Consider the following 25,063-nt stretch of genomic DNA (forward strand, 5'->3'; position numbering starts at 1 on the left):
ATAACAATACCTATGATGCAGAGACATATTTATTAAGTCACATATAATCACTTAGGGTAACCTTACAGTGTGGTAGCTGGATTGTAGCTGACTTTGGAACTTCAGTGCACTTTTGATACAATAGCAGTGAATAAAATGTAATTTCAGACATAAAAGCATCAGAGATGGTTAATTAAAAAAGTGAAAACCCACCATATTCTGGGACTTGTCCAGTTCCACGTTTCAATAGCAGCCGTACTCTCCTGCCACCAGATTTGATTAGCTCTATTGCTCTGGCATGTGTCATGTCTCTTGTGCTTTCCCCATTAATTTCAATTATTTGATCCCCCACCTGATATAGAGAAAGAAAGATGCCATATTAGTCACAGCGGAATGGAGCACTTAATGTCACACATAGATGCACACACATACATGCACGCATACTTAATAGCCTTTCTAATGGTCCTGGACTGCACTGTACACACCAACATAACATTTATTTCTACATTTATGGTCATTCTAAGGTTCCCTCTGCACCCCTTCTGAGTCTTAAGCTACCCTATCAGTCCTGGCTACATGTACTCACACAGAAAGCAGATGGAGGCATCTCTGAAGGCACTCAACACATTGACCCATGACTATTTAGTGATACTCTTGTACAATTATACTGTATCTTACCTAAAGTCCAGTACTGGAACCTGGCCAACCTAGAGCTGATAATAGGGCTGATAATGGCATTTATGTTCATACTTTTAAGTTCTTCCTTCCCATTTATGAGAAAAGACATTTAATTCAATTAATCCCCCAGTCAGAGTTATGAAGTCAGTAATGGAAACTTTCTTCTAATGAAATCAATGAACATCTAGAGTGCTTATCTTTATCTGGATGGATTGTGCTTTCTATAAATATGAATTCCTGACTTTTTATAAATATGAATTTCTGATTTTTTGCATTAGAAGAAAGAGGCTTGGCTATACATATCTTAATACCACTAGGAAACTACAAAGTAATCTTTGGTTGATTACTCAAAAGGCATTTGCTGCATGATGGGGGCAAATGTCTGTCAGAACAAGATTTCTTGTTTGGACATTTCTCCTCCAGCCCCACTTTCACTTTCTAGACTCCCCAAGGCAAGCAAGATCACTTTCTAATTTCCCCAAGGCAAGCAAGATCACTTCTAGCAAGAATTTAATTTTGCTTTGCTGCCAGAGCAGGGAGATTCTTCAGTGAACACAGCTTTGCCTTGGACCTCTTCTCTCCGCCCACAGCCAGTCTGCCTATCTTCACCTTTCCCACTCATTGCACTGCCATCCACGCCTTCCCCCTCCCCCCTTCCTTGTTGCTGGCTCCTCCTTTTTTCTAAACACTTGTATAAATTTATTTATGTATTGATATAATGGAGTTGGCTTTTGCAAGGAATAAGCACAAGCAGGGTCTGTTTTTGGCTCCAGCTCCAGCACACCTCCCCAGCTCTGCTTCTGCCCACCCTGATGATTGGGAGGGCTTTTAAAAACTTTTTTTCCAGACAAGCCTCTTTTTAAAAACAAGCCTCTCTCCCGCAGCAGCAGCAGCAGCAGCAGCAGCAGCAGCAGCAGCAGCAGCAGCAGCAGCAGCAGCAGCAGCAGCAAGAGGCTGGGTGAGGGGAAAGAGAGTGTGTTTGTGGAAAGGAAGGGAGTGGGAGAGAGAATATAAGCTTTTATAGTTTTGGGATTACTGAGTGTTATGAGATCTGTACCTTTAAGAGGGGCAAAGTTAAGAAAACCAGGAAACAAGTCTGTGAGACTAGCTGCAGGGAGGACTGAGAAATGTGAGGAGACCACTCTTCAGCCCCACCATGCAGTTAAAAGGCTTAAAGTAAGTGTTCCATGAGTAATGGGCATTTGCAGAAAAATAGTGCAACATACTTCCTTTCTACATGCAGTAAAAAGAACTGTTCCCCAGCCTGCAGCGTTATAATCCCATGAGGGCTCCACCATATAATTTTGGTGAACAGTTAAGGCAGGGAGCTATGACTTCTCATTCCTTCGTTAGAATCTTGAGCCTCTCCTAACACACATGAGAATATAATTTTCTCTGCAGTTTGGCAGGACTGGAGATTGGGTACAGTTTGTAATCCAAGCTGAAGAGGGTGTCAGATCACCAACCCAGCAGTGTTCTGTATGTTGTCAATGTGTCATCATAAATAGCTTGACATGATGAAATTATATCAAAATTACATGAACAATACATACATCATCCTGTACAAACAGAGCCAGAACTGTGACCTATTAAGGATCCCTCTACAGCCCTCCCAATAATTTAAGTTATGATTTTGTAGTTCCTGTTGACTGTGAAGTTTCATCTATCTCTCTGTGAGAGGAGGATGTATGTGAGGAGTCATGAAAGGGTGTGTGAGTAGAGAATTTTTAGGATCCTTGTTTCTCAAGGCTGTACCAGGCAGCTGGTGGGCAGGCTTCATTTCCTCTGCAGTGTTATTTCATAGGACTGAATGGCAGCCATTCTTCTATATTAGAAAAAAATGAAGAGGAACAGCACGGACACTGAACTTATCCCTTTACCTGATATTCCAAGTGTCCAGGAGAGACAGTGTGTTTTAGTGGTTAGAGTGCTGGACTAGACCTAGGGACATCAGGGTTCAAATCTCTACTTAACACACTACAAATAGGACTGAAGTTTACTAAATATTAATTAACAATAAACAAAAAACACCGCCAGTCCTGCTGCTTAAGAACACAAACACGCAAACTTCGATACTACTGATTTACTAAATCAGTAGTAAGTATCAGAGTTTGTGTATGTGTGTACTTCAAATTTCTACTTCCAATGAAACTTAAGTGATTGAAACTTAACAAGTGATCTTAGACACACCATCTTATCTCAGTCTTGTCTGAGTTTTGTTTAGAAGATAGTTGTTTTGAAGATAAAGAGAAGGGGATTTGAGCCCACCCTGAATTCCTGGGAGGAAATGGACTCAGTAAATAAGCTTCCTCTCAACTGTGTCACTGTGCCTCCAGAAACTGAGCCAGCCCACCTCTCCACTGCAAATTCCGTTTTTGGGTGTGATGGAATTCAGGAAAATGGGGTTTGGCTATTTATTTATTTATTTATTTACTGCATGTTTATCCCTCCTTTCTTCCATCAGGAAACTCAAGTCAGCTTACATTGGATTCCGAAGTTGTTTCCCAAACAGGCACTGATCAGATCCAGACTTACTCAACTTCAGCAGAACAGTGATAACATGCAGGGCTGCTAAGAACTAACTAGTGCCCCCTGTACCTCCCAGGCCTACCCCAAACATCAAATGTAAGCAAATCACCCGATATCCTTAGCGGCATGGGCTGACATGGCCACCAGAATTTTCTTCTCCTAATCCCTGCCAATGCCCTTGCTATCATGTACTTGCCAACCGTAGGTGGGGGGAGTACAAAGGCAGATATAAGAAAGAAACATGCCATTCAAACTGAGTATATCTCCTCTGGCACTCCTTTATGATCACAAACATTAATTTATACCCAGAAGGTCACAAAAGTGCTCTGCTTATGCTATAAGTACATCTTCTTATTCTCACTGCAAGATCAACACCTACCAGGACAAATATGTATGGGGTACTCTCCAAGAATGAACAAGTATCTTGATTTGTCACACATGATGCACAGATAAGAACTGAAAGTGGAATACAATTGTTCCTTAAATCTCACAGCACTTTATACTGATGAGCATGGGCCATCGTCCAACAGTGTGATTGTATGTAGGTTCACTTTAAAAAGCACTGTATCAACAGAACAACAGCCCACGTCAATACTTCTCAGCGCAACGAAACAGCAATTTACTTTTGCCAGGATATTTGACAGCTACACCAAAGAATGATAGTCTGCACAGGGTAGTGATGCCAGGGAAAGGAACTGACAGCCAAGCAGACTAATTCAACACATTTATCAGCATGAGAGTAGCACACCTGCACTGCAATCACACAAGGCAGGGAGACTTCTGTGCACAGAGAGTACTGTCCCCATGGAGGACATCTGGCTGCTGATCAGAGGCACACAATTTTGAAAGAGAGTTGCAGTCACTGAAAAATTTAAAACAGCAACACAAAAACTGCACAAATACTTTGCTTCCATGTGCCGATCCTACACTACATGTTCTCCTTCACCAGAAACAGCTTTTGAGTAGCTTGTGGTCTTTTTTGCTGACGAACGGGAAACTCTAATATCAGATTTAGTTAGTGAAATATTCCTCCCTGCACTTGCTCGCCAAGCACAGTGGCATAGTGCTGCTCACAAAACAGTGCTAACCATACTTTATATCATCCGTCATTTAAAACTCTCCTAAAGAAAAGGCTGTACAATGCCTGCAAAACTGTGCTAGTGAAGGAGCTCTTCTAATCTTCTCCAGGAGGTGGTTTTAGAGAGTTGGAAGTACAATGGAAAAAATACTGGTTTCAAGCTATAGCAGATTCATGTTTAAGGAATGGTATGATCAGAGGGCCCTAACAGGCTACCCCATCAGATCTCAGGAGCTAAGCTGTATCAGTGCTGTTTAGTACTTGGATAGGAGACAATAAAGAAAGCCCAGGGTTGATATGCAGTTTGTCTCCATAAGTTGGCTACAATGTGATGTTACTTTTCACCATCACAGAAGGAGGAGAGTGCTGAACAGGTACAGCAGTCCATTTCAGAAGAGATGATCCTTCAATTATGAGGGTCCCATGTGGCCAGAACAACTGAAGCCATTAGAAGGATACAGCTTAATAGGGATATGAGTCTGGGTCTCTCATATCTTAGTCTGATAGTCTAATAATTAAACGTAGACTGAATGCTAAACAGAGCCAACATGGTACAGACGTGATGGCTGTCAAACTAGGATCTGGGGGACCCAGATCTGAACCCTCACTGTCAGGAAGTTTGCTGGATGACCTTGAGCCTGTGACTATCTCACCAGAACCTATCACACAGGATTTTTGTAAGGGCAAAATGGAGAAAGCAAGAACAAAGTTAAGCCACTTTGGATTCCTAAATATCTACATAATAAGAGATGTGGGAACTGTGGGAGCCAAGGACCTTAGAAGATTGGTAGAATGACTTTGAAAATTATCTGGATAGGGATAGGATAGGGAGCTCCATTTCTTGTTATGCACAAACTGGGCATTGAATAATATGCAAATCCACAGAACCAACAACAACAATAAACAAATATAGACATAATAATATGCAATGAAAATATGTAAATATGTAAAATAATATGCAATGAAAATATGTAAATTAAGAGAATCAAATGTTTCTGGAGAAACAACCATCCTCATCATACACAAAAAATATAATTCGCTTTTTTCTGTATGGAATTGTAAGTTATATTTTAATTATTTTCTTATTACACTAAGGAAAGTGGTGGAGCTTGTTTCTTCAGAAGCATCATTTCAGCTCAGATTAATTCAGATTCTCCAGCCATGCACTTGAGCAAGAAAGCTATGAAAATGGGCAGCCTGGTTTGTGACAATAATGTGCTAATATTCCCAGGGAACATTTAAGGAGCATTATTGTTGATGGGTTAATTACAAATAAAAGTGTAAAGCTTTTAAAACTTAGTAATATAATGAGACTCTGATGTATTTACACACTTTTTGAATTACTTCCATTTAACTGGCAAATCGTGAATGCCCCTCTTATCATATTCCTCCCAATAAGACCAGGAATGTCTATTGATTTCTTGTGACATATCTTATCTTCCAACACGTTCCTATTGATCCTGCAAAATGCTGCCCTGCTGGCTTCCTCAAAGGTACTTCACATACAAGCTTTTCAAAGTTTGGGGGCTGTAGCACTTCATAAGAATTCTGGAAAGGATTCTGCACTGGCATTGTTCACTTGATCATGTAACCAGCATACTTGTTTGGTGATCTTGGTATTCTCATTGTATCATTTGGTGCCTTTGCTAACTGTGGGACTAAGAGTACTGCAAATCAGTACTGATGGATGACCTACTGCATAGATACTGGAAAGGATAGGATTCATTAATTATACTTATTCATTTAATAAAAACAAAGACGGCATGTGGTTTCTGGAGATCATATCTAGTTTAACTCTCAGCTTGATGATAAAACAGACAATTTCATACAGGGTTGGCATGAGCCACCATGGGCCCTTAGACAAAGATTCTTTCTTTCTTTCTTTCTTTCTTTCTTTCTTTCTTTCTTTCTTTCTTTCTTTCTTTCTTTCTTTCTTTCTTTCTTTCTTTCTCTCTCTCTCTCTCTCTCTCTCTCTCTCTCTCTCTCTCTCTGCGCCTAATAAAGGTTACTATACTGTACAGACAAAGATTTCACATGGGCCCCCCATATGACCCTGATCCAAACCACATATTATACCAAAACAAATTGCTTCGCTTGCTGATACCATGAATCTATAGTAATAAAAGAATGAGCCTGTCTGTCCATCTGTCCATTTATGGCAGACATAACCACTCAGAGAATAAACCTTAGAGGCTCAAAATTGGCCATTAGCTTCAAGATGATTGTGGGTGTTCCAGGGCCAAAACTGTAATATGTGGGACTATTCTGATCCAGGTGAGCCACCCTCCATTCTATTTGCAGTGGAAGCTAGGGCTCTCTGCTTGTGGCAGGCGTAACTCATGCTACATATTTGAAAACTGGACACTAAAACAATGCCATATGTTTGAAAACTGGACCCCAACCCTATAATGATGACAGAAGTTGAAGTGCCAAAAATGAAGGGAATTAGAACATCCTGAACCAGGTTATGTTCATAATCGACAATATGTGATAAGAGAACATTGAAGTACCTTATTATGTGTCTGTAACACTGAGATCCCCACTCTGCCATAGAAAGTTGCAGGGGGACAAACTCTCAGTCAGACCTACCTCACAGGGTTGTTGCAAGGATAAAGTGGAGGAAGGCAAACAGTGCAGTTTTGAGGCTCCATTGGAGAAAAACGATTGGGGATTTCGTTAGTTATAAATCTAATTTTAATAACATTACAAAGATTTTCATTTATCATTTAGCAAAACAGTCTTTCCAGAGGGCTATTACATTGTCTGCCAACACAATAACAATTATTTCAACCCAGTGCCTGAACGTGGAGTTCTAACTTCTGGTCCACATGTATACTTACTAAAATAGATTAATGTTCCATTACTACCCTGTTTCCCCGAATATAAGACATCCCCGAAAAATAAGACATAGTAGAGGTTTTGCTGAAGTGCGAAATATAAGGCATCCCCCGAAAGTAAGACATAGCAAAGTTTTTGTTTGAAAGCATGCCCGACAAACAGAACACAGAAAAATAAGACATCCCCTGAAAATAACACATAGCACATCTTTGGGAGCAAAAATTAATATAAGACACTGTCTTATATTCGGGGAAACACGGTATGTATGTACCAGATGCAGGGTATGTGTGTGTGTGTCATAATTTTATTATTTTGTTAGATCATGGGAATATATTTACCCCCCTTTCTGTTCCTTTCTGTTCATAATATTAAAAAAAGGTTTGCTACTATACTACTACTAAGTAAATTCTGTTGCTAAGCAGGATAGGAATGAGATGGAGTTGAGCCCAAGACTTGAAAATAGCTTGTGGGAGGATACAGAAAAATTAGGTGAAGGGAGAGAGAAATAAATGAGAAAAGAGTGAAAAAGATGGAGAGGAATTAAGGAAAAGAGAGGCAAAGGCTGTTTTATCTTGCTGCAGCACACTAATTACTTCTCAGCTTCAATTTTTCAGAAAAGTGAGTCTAGCAGATAGAATGCCTTTTACTGTGCTCATATTTCCCTGTAACCCTAGTGGCCGTTCAGATGACTTGGGACCTCAAATGTTATCCCCCCCCCCCCGCAATAGTCCCTCTTTTGGCAGCTCTGCTTGCATGCCAACACATAGAAGATGCTAAAAACAGATAAAGATGTCCTGTGTATGGTTTATTGTGCTGTGTGTATCCACAGCAAAAATGCATACCTTCATTCATACAGCTTTCATGCTCAACCTAAGTAGGGAAAAATGTACTAAGTCAACCTAAAGGGTGTCAAGGTAGAAAGCTGGGGTAGGAGATAACATCAATAAATTGGAATAGGAAGAAATGTGCAGAAAAAGATGGATTTGGAATGAAGTCAGCAGAAAGGGCAGATGATTAACTGGAGCATGCAATGTCTTGCAACAAATGTTGGCTTCTTGATGGGTTTAGTGAATTAGTAAATATTTTTCTGCTTATGTGCATGGCTGGTTTATGAAGTTTCAAAGCAATTACAATAGCCTAACTTGAAGCCCGGCGCCTGCTGTGCTATTCTTGAATGAGCATGCTTCTGCCAACAAGAAACTCATTATAGGCACACCACTTCCCTGCTGCACCAGAAATGAATGTAATTGCATATGCGGGTCTTTCCACCTATGTTAAGTGGGAAAAATTAATGGTAAAAACAGTCCAGAGTGATTGTGCATAAAAGGCACCTCTCTCTATTATCTGCTTAATGCATTTTATAATTAAACCTCTTGAAAGAGACTAATTACCCTATGGAAAGTGACATCTCTTGTTTATGTGTGCACTGTAGGTTCCACATTAAATGTTCACTATTTTCTTCATCCTTCCTATTGACAGGAAGAGAAGGTGTTGCATTGTGAAAAGGCCTCCTCAGCATGGAGCTGCCTCTCCCTTTGAATGACCCTTCCCATCTTTGGGAAACTTAACTAATAATAGCGCCCCTTCCAGCAGCAAGCAGATGCAGAGCTCAGGATGCCTTTGCATGTAATGCTATAGCAGCTGTGAGCTAGAAGTCCCCCAGCAATGAACCAAAGGAGAGGGGCTTCAACAAATCACCGTCTCACTGTCAGCCTCATTTATGCAACATGGCAATTCTGGGGAGCATTATTTAGCCATCCACAGAATTTGCAGAGTAGGATTTTCCTTTGTACTCCTTCCTCACTGCAGTCGATTGATCCTCACCCCAATTTTGTTTCTGGGCGTCAGCACATAATTAATGCAGGTGCTTTGACTTGCGTGTGTGAATCACAGATCAAATTTCCTTCTGAAAACAATGAGGCTGAAAGGTGCTTAAATTTGATTGGATCATGAGTGCAATGTTTTTCAAGTGAATCAATTCAAATGGAATGTTAAGCAATGAAGTGATAAAAAAATGATGAACAGCATGATTTTTGGCCTACAGTTAGCTCCAAAAAACACAAATACTTGTCATCATCTGACAACTTAGTATTAAATAATACATGTAATGTGGTTAAAGGAAGTTTACCACCAAATAGATGGGAAGAAAAATGAGAACTACTTAAAGAAAAAACATATCATAGCCTCAATCTTTATTCTATTGACTTTTCCAAAGATTAGTGTAGCATAAATTCCCTACAAAACAAACAAGTGCAATCAAGATATGAAACAAGCAAATTGCCAATATACTATACAATCAGAATAAAAAAATAGAAGGTCCGATCATACTCGCATACATTTCAATTATATATCCACTAACAATAAAGCCCATTGTGTGAGAAAATACAATGGGAGCTAGAAAAGTGTTGTTTACAAAGCTGGATCCCGGCTTTGCAAAGGCAGGAGACAAGACAGCAGGGTGCATGTGAAGATGGGGAGAGTTCTTGGATGAAGGAATAGAAGAGGCAGCAGAAATATATATTTACAACAAAGATGTTTGGTAGGGAATAAGCAATATTTGTTTTCTGGCACAGGCTTAAATAAGTTTGTTAAGTTTCAGATAGCTTAGGTGGTAATCAGATGCTTCTCAGATAGTACAGTTACTTCAAGATGGTTTAGTTCCTTATACTTCAGATGGTACTCTGGCTAATGGATTACGCACACACACTCTGGGTTCCATCAGGTTTGGTATGTTTACTTCAGTACTCTCACGCAGCCCTCACAGATAGAAAACCCCTAAACTAACATAAGCACCCTCTTTAGAGAAAAATAAAGCAAAATTCAATACAACTGACTGGGACTTTGGGATTCTTCCCCACTCTTCCTGGAAGATATATCCCATGCTGGTTATAGAATTCTTCAGCCTGAGCTTCTCAGTAACCTATCCACCAGATTCCTAGTCTGTGTAAATTTGTTTTCAGCCACAACACACAACACACAGTAGGGTAAGCCAAAATCACACTGACTGCCACTACTTTCCTTAGAGCTGTTGTTTTGTCACAGCAAAGGCAAAATAGTTCTGTACTTCAGGAACTTTAAATTCCAAAATCCTCTCAGATTATTTTACACAGGGAGATATTCTCTTCCCTCTCAGTGACATTAAATTTTCTGTGACCAGAGTGCAGGTTTGCCTCAGTGGCTTCCCTATTCCCAGGTTTCTATGTCTTGCTCTGAGTATAAACAATAATGGGTCTTGACAGACCTGCACTTATTAAAACACACTTTTCTCTGCAGTCTGTCACAGCTACAACTATGACGACCAAATGGAACCTCCTAATTCTGAAGAAGTAATCTCCTGAATACAAATGCTGGAAGGGCGATAGTGGTGTTGTTGCTCTCCATATCCTGTTTGTAGGCCTTTCAACAACATTTTGTGTTGTTCTTGCATAAAAGCACTTTATGGATATGGAATTGTCCCATCCAGAACATTCATAATATGATAGAGGATTTATCTTATTATCAGATGGATTACCAATCATAAACCAACAAATTACCAATCATAAACCAACCAATGACATTTCTGTAGATGGGGATTCTTCTTCTCTGGCAGAGGAGCTAAATCACTTTTTTGCCCGCTTTGAAACAGGTCTATCAGAAGGAGATGACACACAGCCACTAGGTGATTGCAGCTCACACCTCACTGTGGAGGAACATGAGGTGAGGCAAGTTTTGAGGGCTGTGAATCCAAGGAAGGCTGCTGGACCGGATGGTATTCCCGGTCGGGTGTTAAAGGAATGCGCTAACCAACTGGCTGGTGTTTTTACTGGGATCTTTAATCGATCTTTATCCCAGTCCACCATCCCATCTTGTTTGAAAGCTTCTACCATTGTTCCACTACCAAAGAGATTTCCTGCTGACAATCTTCAGGATTATAGACCAGTGGCACTCACCCCCAGCATCATGAAGTGTTTTGAAAAACTGGTCCATAGGCATATTAGTTCTTGCCTTCCAGATACATTTGATAAACATCAGTTCGCATATCGGACTAATAGATTCATCACGGAGGACGCTTTCATTGCCATTAGCCTCCACACTGCTTTGACGCGATCTGGAACATCAGGGGAATTATGTGCGAATATCGTTCTTTGGCGGACTTTAGTTCCTCGCTATTTAATACAACCCCGCCACAAAGACTGGTGATCTAAACTTGTGGATCTTTGACTCTCACATTCAATTCGTTTGTGGATCAGGGATTCTTCTTTGTCTGGATCGCTCTCAGAGGGCACCGGGGAAATCGGGTTTCCTCAGTTCTTACTTCTAAATATGGGAACGCCACAGGGCTGTGTGTTGAGTCCTTTACTGTTCACCCTTTACACATATGACTGTACTCCTGTCTATCATAGTAACACCATTATCAAATTTGCTGATGACACAACGGTGGTGGGGCTCATCTCTGGAGGGGATGAGTCTGCCTATCGGAATGAAGTGCACCGACTGCTCTCATGGTGCAGGGAAAATAACCTGGTTCTTAACACTAAACAGACAACGGCGCTCATAGTGGAATCTAGAAGGAATAGATAAGAAATTCCGCCCTTTTACCTGCAAATGGAGATCAAGTGGAGCCGGTATTAGTTTTAAATTTCTGGGCGCGAATAAAGAGGACTTGACCTGGGGCGCATAGACTGCCGCGTTGGTGGTTAAGAAAGCCCAGCAAAGACTGGTAATTTCTGGAGACTTTTAAGGAAGCAACAACTAGATGGAAAACTTCTTGCGTCCTTTTACCGCTGTGCTATAGAGAGTGTCCTAACCTACCGTATTCGTGTATGGTTCTCCAGTTGCACAGTGGCTAATCAGGGAAGGCTTCCAAAGGGCGATCACTACTGCATCAAAGGGATTATCGGATGCCCTCTTCCCTCCTTGGAAGAAATCTATAATTCCCCGGCTTCCGCACAAAAGCCCGCTAAAATATCTCTGAAGCGACCCGCCTTCATCCAGCACACTTCCTCTTTTAAATCCGTTACCATCTGGCAGACGATACAGGGCCCTCAGAACTAGGACAAAGAGGCTTAGAGACAGCTTCTACTCTAGAGCTGTGGCTATGCTAAACTCCGCTGCTTCATATTGATGTATTTGGGGCTGTGTAGGGATGGGTGGAGGAAGGGGAAAGTGAGGATGATGTATGAGTCTGAAATTGTGTGCATCGAGGAATGCTGCTGTAAATTTCGTTGTGCGTGCACAATGACAATAAAATGCTTATGCTTATGCTTATGCTTAGAAGAATTAGTACTAATAAAAGGAAACATTTCTTCACGCAATGCGTGATTGGTGTTTGGAATATGCTGCCACAGGAGGTGGTGGCGGCCACTAACCTGGATAGCTTTAAAAGGGACTTGGAAAGATTTATGGAGGAGAAGTCGATCTGTGGCTACCAATTTTGATCCTCCTTGATCTGAGATTGCAAATGCCTTAGCAGACCAGGTGCTCGGGAGCAATAGCAGCAGAAGGCCATTGCTTTCACATCCTGCATATGAGCTCTCAAAGGCATCTGGTGGGCCACTGCGAGTAGCAGAGTGCTGGACTAGATGGACTCTGGTCTGATCCAGCAGACTCATTCTTATGTTCTTATGTCTCCAGGTTTTAAAAGCCTATTATAATGAAAAGGGAGATAAAGCCTATTTCCCTCTGGCAAAACAAAGAAATATAGGAAACAAACTGTTATAGAAAAATGTGAAATGTAAAAAGGATACATATGAAGCTATACACAACTTCCCCATACTGCAGGGGTACATACAGTAGTGGGATTCAAGTAATTTAACAACCAGTTCCGGTGGTGGGATTCAAATAATTTAACAACTGGTTCCAGTGGTGGGATTCAAATAATGTAACAACTGGTTGTTTACAAGCATCGTTTTAACAACTGGTTCTGCTGAAGTGGTGCGAGCCTGCTGAATCCCACTACTGGCTACGTACAATTCTGGTAATTGAGATCCAAGGAAAGCAAACTGCAGTTTCTCAATAAGCAAAAAGAAAATACGTCACACCTCATGCATGCGTTCAATAATATATTTCTATCTGGTGGTCACTAGCCAAACACTTTGATTTGCTCTGTGTCTCTTTTTAAGGGCTTAGGGATCATCTGGGATCATACCCTCGGTGTGGGGTGAAAACCATAAAACAATTCTCCTTCACTTGTTAAAAGTCATTACAATTAGGGTGAAGGGGCAGCCTAAAATCTTGAATGCCTTCACCCCACTCTGTTTTGTAGATTGCCCACTGGAGCAGCATATGACGCCCATTGGTGGTGGAAAGTGTGTTAAGTCACAACTGATTTATGGTGACATCATGGTATTTTCAAGGCAAGAAAGGTTTGGAGGCAGTTTGTCACTGTCTACCTCTGTGTGGGCTAAGAGAGTTCTGAGAGAACTGTGACTTGTCCAAGAACACCCAGCAAGCTTCATATGAAGAAGTGGGGAATCCAACCTGGTTCTCCAGATTAGCGTCTGTTGCTCTTTGCCACTAAATCATGCTGGCTCCCATGACCCCCACTTAGAATCAGTTTTAAAGGCGAAGCCATCACACTCCCAGCTGGTTAAATATGTTACATGCTACAGATGACATCTGAGAATCCATTTGGAGGCTTGCACTTAACAGGATTTCCAAGCTTTAAACCTGCTCCATTAGGAGTATGACAAAATAAGGCATCTTTTTTTTTGTGTGTGGGGGGGTATTTATTAAGAATGTTATCTGGATGCTGGCAAGCATGAGCTGTGGTTTCTTTTTTAAACTTTCACCAATGGTGGAAACTCAAGGTGAGATGGAGGACCCTTAATTTCCATTCTTTTGATTTTTTAATTCTAACAAACGTTCACCTTGGAGGATATTACACTGAGAATGCTGTAGAAACTGTATATATTGCAACCGTGATGTGCTGGAAAAACTGTTATGGGAAAGAAACACTTCTATGAAGTCTGAATTCTGTTAGTCCCTTGAGAATCTCCATATCCATGTAACCCTAGGCATAGAACTCTCTTCTTTAGTCAAATATCTCATTATCCAAATGCTGGGATTTTCCCAAGGACAACTAGAAAACGAAACTGCGCTGTACTCTTTTCCCTGGAACTCAGGGAACTTTAATCTAGGGCCTTTGAAGAATTCAGACAAAATTCTGTTTGCTTCATTTTCAGCAAATAATTTAAATTGTTTCCTCCCCTCACCCTTCTACAGCTCTACGGTTTCCTATATAAATCAACACCTCTCCTCTAATCTCTGAATTCAGCCTCTACAACTATCAGTCTTAGTTCATTTGTTTGCACTGCATCTTTTGACCCATTCAGTGAACCACAATAAAGAGATTGTTGCACATCCTGTTATAAATAGTATTACTTTTTCATTGTCTTCACCCTTTTCTTTCACTTGCATTAGTTTGGTCAATGGATTTCAGCATTCCAACTTCCTTCCTTCCTTCCTTCCTTCCTTCCTTCCTTCCTTCCTTCCTTCCTTCCTTCCTTCCTTCCTTCCTTCCTTCCTTCCTTCCTTCCTTCCTTCCTTCCTTCCTTCCTTCCTTCCTTCCTTCCTTCCTTCCTTCCTTCCTTCCTTCCTTCCCTCCCTCCCTCCCTCCCTCCCTCCCTCCCTCCCTCCCTCCCATCTGTCATCCCATTCAAATACTGACCTGGGCTGACCCTGCTCAGCTTCCAAGATCTTACAAGATTGGGCTAGCCTAGGCTTTCCAGGCCAAAGCATCAATCATACAGGCTTGATAATTTGGACCTTTTCTTGGTTTCTCACATTTTCTCAGATGGAACATTTCCAGTTCCAGAAGAGAGGGCATCAATTACCCTCTTCAACTGCAAACTACTCATTTTATCCCATGTTCCATAGGGTTTGCTGCTCCCCCACCTTAACAAAATTTTGGGACCTTATTGGCAGATGGGGGAAGTTGGGAAGTGGGAAAGTATAGTCTGTGGATACATACCCTTGCTTAGGATTATTTGCTAATGACAACTCAAAATGCTCATAAATTCTAAAATCAGTGTAAGCTCTTCAGTAACTCAAAGCATAGTTATCCTGTCAGAGCAATTCCAATTTTCTGGCCTGCTGATGGGTTCAATCTAGGCCAGGGGTGAGGAACCTTTTTTCTGCCAAGGGCCATTTGGATATTTATAACATCATTCACGGACCATACAAAATTATCAATTAAAAAATTAGCCTGCTATATTTGGTCAAAAATTTAACTCAGCCCTAATGTAATGGCTGGAACTGCTTCTCTTTGGTGAGGTGTGTGATGTTAGCTGATATTGATGATGTTGCTACTCACAACTGCTTTTCCAGTTTTGAATTTCGAGTTCCACCTGTGGTTGCCCTGTTCTAGCCTAAATTTTCCACCAATGGAAGGTGAAGTAAAATTTATGCTGAATCCCTTTCTTGCTTCAGACCACCATTTTGATTTGCTCTGTGTCTCTTATGTTGTTTCTGAGGATGCCCTGTACCCCAGGAATTGTATTTTGAGGATGTGCTATTCATTAGCAGAAAATTTAGTATAGATCCAACCCAATGAATGCAAGAGGAACTGAGAGTTTCTCACAGTTCTGTGATCTATGATTGGATGGCTTTCTATAATATACAGCCTTGACATTTGAAATTGAATAATTTACACATAACTTGCTCATGTGGATGCAGTTTTCAGTAGCAACAACACTGCTGAAATGTATGAAAGTCAGTTACTGGTTTTCAAAAGAATGAGCACTGTAGCAAGAGATGGTGAGTGATTCCAGTGACTGCCAATCTGCAGAACTATGAATGAAATCTTATCATAGTGAAACACACAATGGGTTTTACCCCTGCATTACCCATTCTATGTGGCTAGGAAGAACTGGAGAACCGCAATACAAATTCCAAATTCCAAATTCCAAATACACACTGCAATATGATTCCGAACTATCTCTAAGCAGCGACCTGACCATAATGCGTCATCAAACAGATATTATATGACCAGTGTGACTTTCTTGTCTAATTATGGTATTTTCACATATTTCCAGTTTTTAGTTCTTTGAACTGCTTCTGATTATTCAACTTCACTCAAAAAACCAGAAAGTGCAGAGACTTACTGGCAAACAAATAATCAATACTTGGTTCATATTTGGAGACTTACTGGCAAACAAAGAATCAATACTTGGTTCATATACTTGGATATTTGAATGGATAATATTCATCCATTGCTCTTCTGAAATCCATCAATATTACTGGATATTTATTTATTTATTTATTATATTTATATACTGCCCTCTCCAAAGGCTCAGGGCAGTTAGTTTCCATGTTAGTTTCCAATCAAAATTCTTTGTTGTTGAGATATTACTGTGAAATTATGACATCCATGCTCCAAATATGTTAACATTATGCAGAGGGTTTTTTCTGCTTCAGAAAAAGAGCAGCTACTGAACACCTGGATGAGCTCCATTAACAATTATGTATAAAGAATATGCTGACATCAGTTTCTTTCCTTAGACTGCTGTTCTCCAGTCTGGAGATATTACTTCAGAAGGGGACACATACAGGAAAAACTGTAGGACTGCAGACGTTGGCAAGGCACATTTACCCAGAGGAACGAGAAGCTCCCTGCCAACTCTTAAAAATCTATAGGAGCACTCTTAAGCTGAACTTCTCAGAAGTAAGCCCTGTTTTATTTAGTGGAGCTTATGTGTATTCTGAAGGTTGTAGCCCATGATTCAAGGCAATCCTGAGCAGAGTTAGTCCAGTTTAAGCCCAATGGAGTAACTGGAGTAACTCACTAGAATAAACCTGCATAGGATTGTACTATCAGTTCGACATTGTTCAGTTTAAGTTAGTGAGCCATCAGCTCTGCTGGTGGGAAGATTTAAGAATATGGAACGTGCTAAAAGAGTTTGTTCATGTGATATGACTACGGTTGAAACACTTGACCATTCTCTGTTTCTATGCCCTAAATACAATAAGATACGCATGAAATACATGAATTCCATTTTCTTGCAATGTTCTCAGTGGCATGAGTGTTATAAGATACCCAATCTCCTGAACAGCTCTGATGTGCTCTTTTGTGAAACTGTTGCAAATTTTATACTGGAAATTAGTAATTTTAACTGCACTTCTTAACCTTGTTTTGTTTTAAAATTTTGTCCTGTTTTGTATGCCAATAAATGCTTGTGTTGTTGTGTTGTTGTAAAGTTAATGAGCCCAGATCATAGCTTAGCTGAACCAACCTTTCCATCTCATCTTACCCTCATTCTTCCATTTCTTATTGCTGGTCCATCTTCTGCCAATCTCAACACATAGAGATCCATTTTGTATTCTCGTCCTCCTCGAATACTGAATCCAAACCCTTTGGCTCCTTTCTCCATGTCAACAGTGAAATAATCAAAATCCTGTACAGTTAAAGGAAACATAAAAAATAAATTATTTAAATAAATTATAGCATTTCCCTTTTCCTTCTGCAATTAAGAGGAAATATTGAGATACAAGCAGAGTTATCCTTTGATTCAGCGATCGAGTTCTGATTCTTGCTAGGTGCCAACAGTCTTTATGTAATGGCCCACACTCATCATCCAGGGGAGGGCGGTATATAAGATTTAATAATAATAATAATAATAATAATAATAATAATAATAATAATAATAATAATAATAATAATAATAATAATAATAATAATAACGATTGTGGAAAAAAAGGAAGTGTGGATAGTTGATGTTGCAATTCCTGGTGACAGCAGGATTGATGAGAAGCAACTGGAAAAACTTACACGATACGAGGATTTAAGGATTGAACTACAAAGACTCTGGCACAAACCAGTAAAGGTGGTCCCAGTGGTGATCGGCACACTGGGTGCAGTGCCTAAAGATCTTGAACGGCACTTAAAAACAATTGGAGCTGACAAAATCACCATATGTCAGCTGCAAAAGGCCACCCTACTCGGCTCTGCACGCATTATTCGTCGATACATCACACAGTCCTAGATGCTTGGGAAGTGTCCGACGTGTGATGTAATACAAAATCCAGCATATTGATCTTGTTTGCTGTGTATAACTGTTTTTGAATAATAATAATAATAATAATAATAAATATTTCCAACATGCAACTAAACTACATGTGATGGATACACTACAAACAGAGGCACATCTGCCTCTACACAAAATCCTTGCTAGGTGCCAACAGTTTTCATGTAATGGCCCACACTCATCATTTCCAACATGCAGCTAAACTATATGTGATTGATACACTACAAACAGAGGCACATCTGGCCCTGGCCCACCCACCCTAGTGGAGGGAGGGAGGGAGGGAGGGGGAGAGCGGTGGCATGCAAGGGAAGAGGAGGGAGTGGGGATGGCATGCAAGGGAGGGAAGGGGAGTGGGCCCAGCATCTGAACCTGGCCCACCCACCCTAGCGGAGGGAGGGGTGGCTTGTAAGGGAAGGGGAGGGAGTGAGGGGTGGCATGCAAGGGAGGGAAGGGGAGGGGGAGGCACAAAATCCTCATTCCACCCGCCCCCACCCCAAACATCCTCATTCTACCCTCCCACACCCCAAGCCTCACCTTTTCACTCTCTCCCACCCCAAGCCACACCTATCACCCTCCCCATCGCAATACTCACCTTCCCACTCACCCCTACCCCAAGCCACAATGTCCAATCCTCCCCCACCCAAGCCTCCTCTTTCCACCCTCCCTCATCCCAATACTCACCTTCCAATCCTCCACCACCTCAACACATTCCTTTCCATCCACCCCCATTCCAAGTCAAACCTTCCAATTCTTTTCCCACCCCAAGCCACTCTTTTTATATTCTCACCTTCCCACCTGCCCAAAGCCACACCTTTTTGACCTCACCCACCCCCAAGTCAAAGACTCAGGACCCAAGGCGTGGTAGGTGGAAATTGTCATGCTGGAAGGGAGAGGAATTGCTACTACCCTGGTAAAGCCCATTGCATCAGAAAATGCTTTGTCCCACCCTTTGCAGGGCCCACTGCATCTCCCCCACAATGCACTTTGCTGCTAGTTCATCATTTGGATGGATAATATTCATACATTGCTCTTCTGAAATCCATCAATATTACTGGATATGTTAGTTTCCAATCAAGTGTTTTCTAGAACAGATTTCTACAAGTTAAGGGAGAGACTGTGGTTTAGTGACAAAATATCTGCTTCATATACAGAAGGTCCTAGGTTCAATTGCTGGTATCTCAAACTGAAATACACAAGGGAGCAGGAAAGGCATTTCTTTGCCTCAGTTGACAGTATTTAGCTACATGGACCAGTGGGCTGTGTGGGTATATAGGATCAAAGGCAGATTGCTCACGGGGACATGTGGGGCCATGTGTTCCTGGGCACATTCCAGCTGTGGAGGGTATGGAGAATTGCCCCCCACACCCATCCCCTCGGTGTTGCCCCAGGCGTCATTCCCCCCACCCCAACACCTCTGTATAGCATCAGTATCTGGTCAACATATATAAAGTTGGGGGAGAGACTGCAGGTTTGAATATGTACGTATGTATGTGTCATCAACTCACACCAAATTATGGTGACAACAGAAAGGAGCTTTCAAGGCAAGTGAAACATACAGCCGGTTGCCATAGGCTTCCTTTGCACTTAGATGATCACCCATCCAACTATTGACATTGCTTAGCTTCTGAGAATGGATGAAATCAGACTACACCACACTGTACCATTCCACATCCCTGCAGGTTTGAATACTCAAAAAAATCCCTCTGTTTATAGATAATTAGTATACACTGCCCATAAAGGAACATTCAAACATAACTCCTCTACCTACAGCTCAAAATGGTAGATTTCCATTTCATTCTGCTGATAATATAAACACAGATCTGTTTGCCCTTTGGAGGCCTTTCAATTGAAGGTCATGAATCTAGCCAGACATACAATATATTGATTATAGCCTTAATTATCATTAATCATTTGGGAATGCCTCTTGTATGCACACACAAAATAACCATATACATAATGCTTGTATAACATAAATATTCATTTCCAGATTGTTTTATTTTAATTTCACCATTCCTCCAAGGACCTCACAACAGCACATGTAGTTCTTCTCTCCTCCACACCTCACAAAAGCCCAGGATCACCCACCAAATTTCTTTGTTGAGCAGGGACATGATCATCAATATAAAGTGAACAATTTACATGCTGAAATCTTGAAGCTTAGCCCAAGACACGCTGGGAATATCTACAAGCTTTTAAAACATTATGCTTGAATTGGACAATCCCACTATGAGCAAGCAATATTAATGAGTCGCTGACAAAGTGGTAGAGCTGCCGTGAAATGCGTGATTGCCAGAGATCCTGTCTTCAATGTTTTGAAGAATTAAGAAGTTATTTGATTCATCTTCGTGATACTATCTAACCTTGGGGTATAATCCTGGAGAGTGTGTCTGGACACGTGCTTGAATTTTGTATATTTATATGTATGTTGCTTTGTATGTGGTGTGTCTCTGTTATGTGGTTTGTGCTCTGTTATAAGCATATTATGCACATGTTCACTTTATATTAATTGTCACATAATTAAAGCAGCATTTTAATTGTTGGGTGGTATACTGTTGCCTGTAGCAGCAGTACAGTAGGTTTTTTTTACTTTTGATGCTCTTCCGCTATACCTTGTTCCTGTGTTGTTACATTGTTTAATGAACAGGGATATGAACATGAATCATCCTGGTCCTGCTCTGATGCCTAACCACTATTCGTACTATCTTTCTTCCCAAAAGTAAACTTTTGGTAAGACACATCTGTTTGGTTGCAATTATTGCATGCTCAGCATTTACAAACTGATGTTGCAGGCTTTATAATGGGGATGGTTAGATTCTGCACAAAATTTCCATTAACAGAAGCCATTTTTGCCTCCCCCTGCCTCTTCCTCCCACATAATACTACTGGGGGACGAGAAACCCCCAGGAACAGCACCAGAAGGATCTGCTCTGGGAGGGGGAATCAGTAAAAATTGCCTTCCCTTCTGTCATGGTAAATTTCTGCTGCATGCAGCTCCAAGTTATTAGGCTTGGGACCATGAAATCATCAGCATCTCTGTGAAATGAGGCACCTGTTCAATTTCTGCACAGGTAGTTTCTATTTGCATAATTCACATCACAATGCAAATCCATGCACAGGTATGGTCTTCTGAGTAAGGAGTAGTTTCCCTTGAGTGCCTTTGTAGGGAGTTTTATGATTTCCTAATTACAAGCAGTCTCTGTCTATGACAATGATAGAAAGGATAATATTTATGCAGCAGTTCTATCTGCTTTGTATTTCAGCAGAGAGGCAGCGATGGGGGAGTGGCTGCTCATATGACTCAGATTCTGTATTATAGAAATTGTTTTTTTAATAACAGTTTTTTAAATTAATGGCTTTCCCCCAATATGCTGAGTCACTCCACATGCCAAAAGGGATTGTATGCATGCAGTTGGGTCTTAGTGTCATCCCCTGACACACTCTGCAGCTGTTTTATAAATATGGTCTAAATAGCACTTTCACAAGGCAGACACAAGTTGTTTCCCTTTAGAAATGAAAGTACCACTGCATGGAGAAATTGTCATGCTTGTCTGGAACGATTCGCTGTTGGATAATTATTTTATTAGAACAAATACTTATGCAAATACACTAATGCATTCCAAATTAGTTTCTGCTACAAACATTGAATAGCTCTAGGCTTCTGCTTTTGGCTTAATAACTGAACACAATTTATTTCCAATTGCCTTGGGAACAATTTCATGGAAAAGCAGTATAAAATTATGTATGAACATAAGGAAATACCTGGGGCTGCCTGTAATCTGATAAGGGGTATTGCCTGGTGTCAGGAGAATGTTGCCTGTAATCTATCAAAGGGGGTTGCCTGTAGTCCAGAGGAGGTGGTTGCTGGTAATCTAGTACTGGAGGGTGCCTGTAGTCTAATGGAGGCTGCCTGTAGTCTGTCGAAGGCTGCCGATAGTCTGTAAATGGAGGCTGTCGGATGTCGGGTTTCACATCCTGCCTTGCTTTCACCTCTGACCTGTAACTAAGTAATAAGACATGGTTAGATTGGAACAATTTTTAATTTTTTTAAAAGAGGTGTTAACTACTACTAAATACAGTTAATGAAATGGAAAACATTCAATTTTGTTGTAAAACAGGGTGACATGTGGCTTGGCCATTTGTGAAAATGAATACATGGAACATGGAACTGATAGTAATGGTAGTCAACATTTTTGGCAAGAATGAGAGGAATGATGGCTTAGTGGCAGAGTATCTGCTTGGTCTGCAGAAGGTCCTAGATTCAACCCCAGGTCTTTCCACTGCCAGTTAGTGTCAACAATACTGATCTTAATAGACCAATTGTCAGACATAAGGAATGTTTATGTGTTTATTTGTCACAAGTCATGTCCAGTGAAACAAGACAACATTATTCCAATGTCCATTATTTCACATGTTTTACATCCTTCTCCCTGCATCATCTGCAGACAGTGAGGTTATGGTTTGATACTCATTGAGGGGGTACAGGAAGGCTTATCATTGCTGGCAACCCCAGGAAGGGAGTGGAAAGTACTATAAAGTTGTATAGCCGCTGACTGGCTAGTATCCACCACTGACATCAGGGGCTCAGAAACAACTGGCCAGCAGTGGTAACAGGTTTGCATGGGCCTGACTGAGCTACCTCCGGACTCCAGCACTGATTATCAACAGCTGCTTATAAGGATGCACTTTCTACTGTTGAATCACCACACTGCCCCCTGCTGGACCCCCCTGCCCTGCTGTGCTGCAATTTTGGTGCCATTTTCTGCTTACCTCATTATGAGCCTAGCCTTCGGTATGTTCTGCATACTCTAATATTGGCACCATTACGACGACACAGAAATGTTTCTTTTAACCACATCATCACCATTACCAAGACAGATGAGGAAATGTCAAATCATATTCTGTTAAAAAACAAGATAATGCCAAATGCCCTCCCTGCTCCTACCCCAAATGCTCTATTAGGTCTTGTATGGGATATGGTCCCCAAGAACTGGAGTTACTGTTCCCCTTACCTGTTTTCATGCCCTTGAGACTGGAGCGGCTGCGGAGGTGCTGGCTGTGCTACGGGACTCTGCTGTGCTACTGGGCTCTGTTGCGAGAGTGGACTTTGCTGAGCCATGGGGCTGTGCTGTTGGGCCATGGGGCTCTGCTTCTCTGAGCTGGGTGCGGAAGCTGGGCTGTTCAGCTCTGCATAATGGGAATACCAGAGATAAGAAAGAGCTGCCACAATGTGAGCAAAGGGCAAAGCAAGCTAGTTGTAGCTGCATCACACTCTAACCAAGAATGGCCAAACTTATAGTTAGATTTCAAGATAACTGAACTTAGTAGACTTCACCGGCTGTGCTTTGAAATCACCTACAATTCTGGCTGTTAATGAGCAATTAAAATGTCCACATTTCTCCATTGCTTTTAAAAGCAAAAAGAGCAGCGGTTAGAAAGTTTCCATTTGAAGGACATCGGAGAACTTTTTGGCATTCACAGGAGTAACAAAGTGATAAAAGGAGGATATAAATATTAAACAGCTGGGGCTTGAAAAGGTGCACAAAATAATTGAAAAATGAAAGGTTGTAGATATCACCACATGCATCCAGGGCTTTAGATCTGGGCCAATTGCCTTGTAGTCAGGTGTGGAAGGCAAGAAGGACTAAATGAAGAAAAAGAAGAAGAGTTTGGATTTATATTCTCCCTTTTCTCTCCTGTAGGAGACTCAAAGGAGCTTACAATCTCCTTGCCCTTCCCCCCTCACAACAAACACCCTGTGAGGTGGGTGGGGCTGAGAGAGCTCCAAAAAGCTGTGACTAGCCCAAGGTCACCCAGCTGGTGTATGTGGGAGTGCACAGGCACAGGGAGTGCACACGCTAATCTGAATTCCCCAGATAAGCCTCCACAGCTCAGGCAGCAGAGTGGGGAATCAAACCCGGTTCCTCCAGATTAGAATGCACCTGCTCTTAACCACTACGCCACTGCTGCTCCCAGCAGTGAGGTACCAGAAGGAAGTGACTTTATTTCAATTTTTACCCCGCCCTACTCCAGCCTTATCAGGTAAAAAACAAACAAGCAAGCAAAAAAAAAAAAGGCAGAGGATAATGCATGTTGAAAAATTAGTCTAAATAGGCATACACATCAATCCTGGGCATGCTAATCAAACATTCTACTGGCTTCAACATGGCTTTTATCTAAGTATGTATAACACTGCAACCACTCTTGCTGAGCAGAAAAGAATGAGTGTGCTATAAGAGAACATGAAAGAATAGGCTGCTTTCCTTCATAGCAATATATTCAAAAGACCTATTTCCAGGATCTTGAAGTAAAGATCCACCTCTCCTGGACACAGCTCCAAAGATAGGACTGATCTCTTGTTCCCAGATTTGTGTGACATTAAATTATTATAAATTATTTAGACTGTGACCCCTTTGGGCACAGAACTGTATTTGGAAAAACTGCTGTAAGCCATACTGATCTGAATGATTAAACAAATTAATTAAACAGATAAAATACTGAGAAATACCTGATTAGATCTTCCCAGCACCTTTCCAAGTCAAATAACAGCTGTTTGGGACATGTTTTTATGGGGATGGTATAGAGAGGGAAAGGGTGATTGAAACTCTTTTAATTTTGCAAATTTTGCAAACCAAAACTAGGACCTGCCATATTGTTATAGTTATTTAGTTCTTTAAAGAAACGATGGGGAAATATGCATTTCATTTTGTCTTCCTTTAAATGGCTAATACCATCATGGGGAGAGGGAACTGGTTTCAGTTTGAAAGACCATATGAGGTTAGTACCCCCCATCCCTTTACAGTTCTTACCCAAACTGGCCCACCTCTCAGCTGTCATTCAGCTTAAAAATATCACGGAGATCCATGATCACTGTTGTATCTCGACTGATGAGCCTTTCCTGTACCTTCCTTCTTCCAATTCCCTTGTCTAACTATTTTAGATTGCGAGCCACTTTGGGACA

At 41.1% G+C, this 25,063-nt stretch overlaps 1 protein-coding gene across 9 annotated transcripts in view; it reads right to left on the bottom strand.

Moving 5' to 3' along the window:
- MAGI2 (membrane associated guanylate kinase, WW and PDZ domain containing 2) overlaps positions 1 to 25,063 on the bottom strand; it is a 251,122-nt gene that overhangs the window by 23,710 nt on the left and 202,349 nt on the right. For 7 of the 9 annotated variants that reach the window (XM_048499934.1, XM_048499932.1, XM_048499931.1 and 4 more), the window contains 4 exons: positions 23,115 to 23,289; positions 21,865 to 22,105; positions 17,332 to 17,475; positions 193 to 331 (listed from right to left, as the gene is read on the bottom strand). In XM_048499934.1, the coding sequence (XP_048355891.1) occupies positions 193 to 331; positions 17,332 to 17,475; positions 21,865 to 22,105; positions 23,115 to 23,289 (699 nt within the window). Of the gene's footprint in view, positions 1 to 192; positions 332 to 16,400; positions 16,930 to 17,288; positions 17,476 to 21,864; positions 22,106 to 23,114; positions 23,290 to 25,063 lie in introns of those variants that run through there. The other 2 variants (XM_048499933.1, XM_048499940.1) reach the window with 2 other exon arrangements.

Source organism: Sphaerodactylus townsendi, linkage group LG06 (assembly GCF_021028975.2).
Source record: "Sphaerodactylus townsendi isolate TG3544 linkage group LG06, MPM_Stown_v2.3, whole genome shotgun sequence".
Lineage (NCBI taxonomy): Eukaryota > Metazoa > Chordata > Lepidosauria > Squamata > Sphaerodactylidae > Sphaerodactylus > Sphaerodactylus townsendi.